Genomic DNA, 8219 nt, shown 5'->3' with positions numbered 1-8219 from the left:
GGATGGTCAGTGGAAAGCGAACTGCGGATTTATTGTATTGGAATTATCTTCAAATGCCACTAACCCAAGCCCACTGGTTAAGAGTTAGAACTTCAGCTTAACAGTTTCTCATTTGCATTAACGTTTGCCAGTGAGATTGCTCTACGAACACACTTATACACAATGTTAATAATTGATTTAAATATTCAGAATTGTTAATAATTTTTAAAAGAAATAATCCAAAAACGTACCAGTTTTATGACCGTTTTTTTAGTGCCTGCTGATCTTGAACTATAACGACTTTTTTGTACACCAGTTTTATGCTGCAATGGCTAACAAAATGAACGAGTAATTCCTCAAGCTTTTTCATTGGCTCTTGACCTTGATCAATAGGTGAATAAATATGACTCTACTGAAAAAGCTTATCATCTTTTACAAAATATAATCTTCATTTTGAATACATCTTAAACAAAGAGGAATTTTTTAGTACCAGTGGCTCGCGTGCATCAGTCTTTCTTTACATCTAGTGGTAACACCCCCTGATAAGAAAACCTAATTATCCTGTTCAATTATAATGGTACCAGTTAGGTAAAGTAGGAAAATATATAAATAAAAGATTAAAGTAATCAACAGGAATGGCTTTGTTTATTCATGAAGCCTAAACAAGAAATGTTGAGCTGTACTATACAAGTTACCGGGCTTACCAAAAGTTACTACAAATTGCTATCCTTATTACATTCCATTATCCTTTTAAGTAAACATCCTTGTCCATCACTAACTAACTCCCCCTAAATCACGTGTGTTGTACTAATTATTCTACATACCTTCTCTGCCTACATATATGAACTCTATCCTAAGGTTATAACAACACAAAGAAAAAACAAGCCATTACTTCTATTCCATCAATATTTCAGAGATGGAAAGCTTGGAAATTCCTAAGCAAGAAGTTCATATCAAAATTGATGATTCAATATCCAGCAGTAAGGAGAGAAGCACTGACCTTCCTCATACCAAACCCATTGTTCTGATGTCTGTTTTGAGTAGTATCCATGCAGGATATTTTAGAATAAGCCTCTCCCTCTGCAGCCAAGCTCTGCTTTGGAAGATGATGATCGCACCTGATTCACCAAGCATGTCCCGTTTGCAAAGCAATCTCCCGTCTTTGGCGTTCCATCTCCTTTGGTGCCTAGCACTTGCAACACAAGTGTCACTCTGTCTTTTGTACGCGTTGAAGTGTTTCTTCTTCTTTGAAATAGTGAAGGAAGAGTTCTCACATTATATTGGAGTGAACTATCTTTACGCTCCATCAATCTCGTGGCTTATCTTGCTTCAGTCATCTCCAATGATGGAACCACAGTGCGTTTTGTATCAGACATTATTCTCGGTGTTTACTCTCCCAGTATTGGCCCTCGACACAAAGCTTTATGGACAGTGGTTCACAACAGAGAAAAGATTCCTGTCGATGATGGCAAACCCGGCAAGCCAAGTATCAGTAATCGCAAACCTGGTGGCTGCACGGGGAGCTGCAGAGATGGGCTGGAAAGAGTGTGCTCTATTTTTGTTCTCGCTGGGGATGATTCACTATTTGGTTATCTTTGTTACACTTTACCAACGCCTACCGGGCGGTAAGAACTTCCCAACAAAGCTGAGGCCAGTTTTCTTCTTGTTCTTTGCTGCACCAGCCATGGGAAGTCTAGCTTGGAACTCCATTTGTGGAACATTTGATCCTCTAACGAAGATGTTGTTCTTTCTTTCGCTCTTCATTTTCATGTCCTTGGTAAGTTTAACACCAAGAAACAAAACATCAAAACATCAAATTTTATGACAAGTCATTTTCCTTAAATTAACTTTTTCCTTATTAACATTTTCAGGTCTGTAGGCCAAACCTTTTCAAGAAGGCAATGAAAAGATTCAATGTCGCATGGTGGGCTTACTCGTTCCCCATCACCTTTCTTGCTTTAGACTCAGTTCAGTATGCGCAAAATGTGAAAGATCAGGTCGCTTCTGGAATGATGCTTATCTTCTCATCAATCTCCGTTTTGATCTTCCTTGGTGTGATGGTACTGACAGCAGCAAATAGCAATAGACTATTCAGACGTGATCATGTCCTCAGTTCTAAAACTAGTCCAAAAGACAAGGAAAAGTCATCTCGGCTCAGCGTGGCTACGTTAACAAAGGCAAAGCTAGTCTGCTCCAGCTTTTCCACTTAGAAAACCAAGTGCTCTTCATAGTTTCTATGCCCTTCCTTCTTATGCATAACTCTCTCAATGTAATAATGAAACCACTATGGTTTTAACACAGCAGATCAGACGACTAAGTTACATATTTGAAACCCAAACCGCAATTATCAGTTGATAAAACCTTAATAATCACCTTACTTATAGTTCAATGAAATGTCAAAGTATAGATATCTATAACAAACTAAAACGCGACAGCTAAAATGGATAATCATTGAGATTCTAACAATTGAAATATTGCATCGTTAGTTTTGTAAACAACTGAAAATGATAACCAAAGTCACAAACTACATAAACATACAAAATGCCATTTTCTCTTTTTTTTTTCTTCTTCTTTACCCATGCATGCACAAATTCTGCGAAAATTCACACAAATTATTAAAACTCGGACTAAAATGTTACTACTACAAAAAACTTGTGAAGTCTTTTTTTTTTTGCAAAGAATAGTTCATCTCTAGCGATCCAAATATTCTAAGGAATCCACCGTTAGAGTGGTTCTGAAGCTAGGTAAGTTTATTGCTTTGAAGAAACTTTTGTGATTCACTTTTCATCGGCCTCACTTTGGGAGTAGATATGTGCATGGAGGATTGAGCACGTTCCTAAACACTACTAGCAAAAGAGAGAGAAAAGGAGGATGCAAGGGATGCTTTTGGAGGCTCCACATATTTTGACCGAAACAGTTCATCTGCGTGATTGTTCTCTTACAATTACTGCTAATATTCACAAAATATTCCTTAGGCTTTATCTTTACAAGAACACAGCGATTTTCTGACTACCATTGCAGTCACTAAATTTCCTGACTGTTTACGAACTGATTTACGTCTGCCTTGCGACCCAAAAGTATCCGTCGCTAAATAGTAGTTAACTAGGTAGTAACCCGCGCCTTACGCGAAATTAGATTATTAATTTAGTTATTTTTTTTCAGATAAGCAGGCATTATGTCTGTTTAATATGGATATCAGTTCGGTTTCGGATTGATTTTTCCTTTTTATCTCCTAAAATATAACTACCATTTTAAATCTATATATATTTTGGTTTGTTCGGTTAACTAACAAAAGAATATTATTATTTATTTGGATTCGTGTTATATGAATTTTAGACAATCATTATGTGGAACCAATCATTTATTATAATTTCTAAACACATGAAATCAAATAAAATCTAGATAATAGTTGAAAAAAATTATTAAGACAAATCATTTTATTATAATTTGGAAGATGGTGACAGGAAATATTAAAAAAATATTACAACTTCCAAGAGAATTAGAGTTAACATCTGCTGTGAATATTTAGTTATAGGTGCTCATGTAAAAGTATATAAAAGTTGCTGATAAATATATAAAAATGTTGCAAATTAACAAAAAAATACATTTTTGTTCAGAATAGCACAAGAGAGATAAAATTCTTAAAGTAACACTAATTAAAAATATATAGCCTAGATATTAGTTAATTTTCTTTTTATCATACAAAGATAATCGAAGTGTATCCAGAAACAATAAAAATAATATATATACAATTGGGTGTGCTGCATTTTATTCTTTGGTGTATCATAGTCACCATTGGGAGTGAAGGTAACATCAACGTTTCCCAAGACATCGAAGGTGAGGAAATGAGTCAAGAATAACTCCCTCCATGCGTCAAATTCAAATATGTCAAAATCAAGCATAAGGGGTGTTAGTATATCTTGGATATATTCTAGGTGGTTAGAATATTCTGTAGAGATAAGAGAGGATCTGTTGTGTATCGTATCTTAGTTGTTAAGATTGTAACAATGTAGTGTATATAAACACACGTACAATATCAATATAAACTCTTATATGGTATCAGAGCTTTTTTAGATCCAAAAACCCTAAAAATTTCTTTTTCTCTACACTTGTGCAATGTCAAACACATCAAATTCCTCAGCGATCACTCTCGTCTTTAGTGGAGTAGATCCAAAGACCCCTCTGATCTCAGTCAACATGTCTGGGATTACGAAACTCTCGTCTTCCAACTACCTTACCTGGAAACTCCAAGTTCAGGCACTCCTTGAGGCTCACGAACTTCATGTCTTTCTCGATGAATCCCAAACTCCGGTCGCAACGATCATCGTCGCTGATGAAACAGCACCTAATCCTCTGTTTGTCGCATGGAAACGGCAAGATCGTATGCTGTACAGTGCTCTGATGGGCACACTCACCGTGAATGTTCAGCCTGTTGTGGCTAGAGAATTGACAACACATGAAATCTGGCAAACTCTAGCCAACACCTACGGACGATCCTCTCGTGGTCATATCAAACAGCTACGTCAGCAACTGAAACACGTGACCAAAGGTGATCAAACCGTAACTGACTACATGAGAAATATTCTCACCAAAGCAGACCAGCTGGCTCTTCTGGGAGCGGCGTGTGATCATGAAGATCTCCTCGACATCATCACCGACGGCTTAGGTGATGACTTCCGTGCTATTGTTGAGATGGTTAATGGCAGGGACTCCCCGATCTCAGTGGAAGAGCTCCACGAGAAGCTCCTCAATCGAGAGAACACTCTCTTGATCACCAATGCGACCACTCTGTCTTCCGTGCCGGTCACGGCAAATGCTGCTCACTACCCTCACCAACAAGCTACTCGTGGCAACTATCGTGGTGGTTACTCTGGAGGCCGAGGAAACTACAGGAATGCTAAACCCTATCTTGGGAAGTGCCAGTATTGTGGAACTCAGGGATATAGTGCCCGACGATGTCCGCAGATTGCTTCGCTATCATCCACTGCTCCGAACGGCGGTCAGCAGCAGCAATGGACGCCTCAGGCACACTACACCACGTCGTCACCTGCTGAGGCTGCACCATCATGGCTCCTTGACAGTGGGGCATCGCATCATATTGCCAGTGATCTTCAGAACCTCGCCCTCCATGCGCCTTATCAAGGAGGCGATGATGTGACTGTTGGGAATGGTGCAGGTCTAGCCATTACGCATACAGGTTCATCTTACTTACCCTCTCAATCTCGATCATTATCTCTTACAAATGTGTTATGTGTTCCTCAAATGAAGAGGAATCTGATTTCAGTAAACAAACTTTGCAAAACTAACAATGTAATGGTACAACTTTGTCCATCTACATTTCAGGTGAAGGATCTCAGCACGGGGGCAACACTCCTAAACGGCAAGGCCAGTAAGGGAGTGTATGAGTGGCCGACGACTCCGTTCTCCTCTATTTCAGCTTTTTCATGCATCAAGTCACCTCTTTCGACTTGGCACTCTAGACTTGGGCATCCATCACCTCCTATTCTTCATCATATTGTTTCTCGTTTTGCTTTACCTACCACAATGTCTTCTTTACTTTGCAATTCATGCTCAATAAACAAAAGCCACAAGCTTCCTTTTTATAATACTTCTATTGTGTTTTCCAAACCGCTTGAGATTATTTTTACAGATGTTTGGACTGCACCAACTTACTCGGTTGATGGGTTCAAATATTATGTTCTCTTTGTTGACCACTTTACTAGATATATGTGGCTCTATCCAATCAAAACTAAATCTCAAGTTTTACAAATATTTCAAGCTTTTAAGGCACTGGTGGAGAACCGTTTTGAACAGAAGATCAAAATTCTGTATTCAGACAATGGTGGTGAATATGTTGGGCTCCGATCATACCTTGCAGCAAATGGAATTACACACTACACCACTCCAACTCACACACCCGAACACAACGGGATTGCTGAAAGGAGACACATGCATATTGTGGAGACTGGGATGGCGCTTCTTACACATGCGCAAGTACCCATTAAGTACTGGTCGTATGCATTCATGACGGCTGTGTACTTGATCAATAGAATGCCAACACCAAACCTGGCGCAGGCATCTCCGTTCCGGCTGCTGTTTCAGACGGAGCCCAACTACACCAAACTTCGCACATTCGGGTGTCTCTGTTATCCTTGGTTGCGTCCTTATGGACAAAACAAGTTCAGTCCAAAGTCACGTCCATGCGTCTTTCTTGGTTATTCCCTTACTCAAAGTGCTTTTCTTTGTCTTGATACCTATACTAATCGTGTTTACACTTCTAGACATGTTGTGTTTCATGAATCCAACTTTCCTTTCTCTGAGGTATCTCCTCCATCTCCACCTACAGTGTCTTCTGATTCTTCACCTCCACTACCTCTTTCAGCTTCTCTTGCTCCTATCTATCGTCCGCCACTCACTCATGATACGCCCCCAAGCTCATCTCCTTCACCACAGACGCAAAGTATGGTTACTGAGTCAGGAGACATCATCACTATACCAGTCCCAGTGACAGCAGAGACTGCTCCGGTCAACTCTCACCCAATGACAACTCGTGCCAAGAACAACATTCATAAGCCTAACAGTAAGTATGGCTTCACGGCACAGAAGATAGAAGTTGTACCACGCACTGTGGCTCAGGCTCTTCTTGATGAGAGATGGCGTCGAGCAATGGGTGTGGAAATTGATAATCAGATACGAGAAGGCACATGGGATCTTGTTCCTCCGAATGCAGCTTATAATGTTCTTGGTTGCAAATGGGTGTTCACTATTAAATATAATGCTGATGGCTCTGTTGACAGGTTCAAAGCGAGACTAGTGGCAAAAGGCTTTCATCAGCAACCAGGTCTCGACTTTCATGAGACGTTTAGCCCCGTAATCAAGCATGCTACAGTCAGGTTCGTGCTGGGAGTAGCGGTTGCAAAGAACTGGCCTTTGAGACAGCTGGATGTTAATCATGCATTTCTGCAAGGACATCTACATGATGAGGTCTACATGATCCAGCCTCCTGGCTTTGTGTACAAGGATAAGCCGGGCTATGTGTGTCGCTTGAAGAAGGCTCTCTATGGCCTCAAACAGGCTCTCCGGGCATGGTACAATGAACTGAAACAATTTCTCCTCAGCGTTGGCTTTACAACATCACTTGGCGACACGTCTCTCTTCACTTTTAAAACTGGCTCTAACTTTGTCTACATGCTCATTTATGTCGATGACATTATAGTGACAGGAAGCTCCACATCCCTTGTCAATGAAGTCATCAAGACCTTGTCTACTCGTTTTGCCTTGAAAGATCATGGGGATCTCTCGTACTTTCTTGGACTTGAAGCTCATCGCGACAAGTCTGGACTTCGCCTCACACAACAGCGTTATATCATCAATCTCCTTAAACGCACGAAGATGGAGAATTCTAAACCGGTTGCGACGCCGATGTGCTCTTCTCAGGTACTAACAGCAACGCTGGGAACTCCGATGACTGATCCTACCCTCTATAGAGCTACTGTTGGTAGTCTGCAGTATCTGGGTCTCACTCGACCGGACATATCGTTTGCTGTCAATCATCTATCACAGTATATGCAACAGCCAACAACGGTGCACTGGGAAGCGGTCAAACGAGTCCTACGCTACTTAGCAGGAACAATTACAGTTGGGATCTTCTTCTCTTCATCCACACCAATGACTCTTCATGCCTTTTCAGATGCTGATTGGGCTGGCAACAAGGATGATTACACTTCTACAGGTGCTTACATCGTGTATCTTGGGAAGCAACCGATATCTTGGGCTTCACGCAAGCAGAAGAGTGTGGCAAGGTCGACAACAGAAGCAGAATATAGGTCAGTAGCAGACACTGCAGCTGAACTTCGGTGGGTTCTCTCGCTCGCAAAAGAACTTGGTGTGCCGATCACTGGTCTCCCCACTATCTTTTGCGATAACATTGGTGCAACTCAACTATGTTCTAACCCTGTCTTTCATACGAAGATGAAGCATGTCGCTCTTGATTATCACTTTGTCAGAGAGCAGGTCCAAGCGGGGTTGTTACGTGTTGCTCATGTGTGCTCAGCTGATCAGCTAGCGGATGCATTAACGAAGCCTCTACCTCGCTCCAAGTTTCAAAATCTGGCGGTCAAGATTGGTCTCACTAACGGACGTCCATCTTGAGGGGGGATGTTAGTATATCTTGGATATTGTCATGTGCCCGATCCTGGATATGATCATTAGGATCGACCATGGTGCGAGGAGACGCACCA

General features: G+C 40.9%; 1 protein-coding gene across 1 annotated transcript; it reads left to right on the top strand.

Annotated features, from left to right (window-relative positions):
- The first annotated feature begins 836 nt into the window (after positions 1–836).
- On the top strand, positions 837–2329 carry LOC108840333 (S-type anion channel SLAH1-like). The gene is made up of 2 exons (XM_018613166.2): positions 837–1756; positions 1851–2329. Exons 1-2 carry the CDS (start codon positions 896–898, stop codon positions 2187–2189), a joined length of 1200 nt encoding a protein of 399 aa, XP_018468668.1. The 5' UTR covers positions 837–895; the 3' UTR covers positions 2190–2329.
- The last annotated feature ends 5890 nt before the right edge of the window (positions 2330–8219 follow it).

This window comes from Raphanus sativus, chromosome 4 (assembly GCF_000801105.2).
Source record: "Raphanus sativus cultivar WK10039 chromosome 4, ASM80110v3, whole genome shotgun sequence".
Lineage (NCBI taxonomy): Eukaryota > Viridiplantae > Streptophyta > Magnoliopsida > Brassicales > Brassicaceae > Raphanus > Raphanus sativus.
Note: the sequence above shows the minus strand (reverse complement) of the source record. Positions and strands in the feature narration are given on the sequence as shown.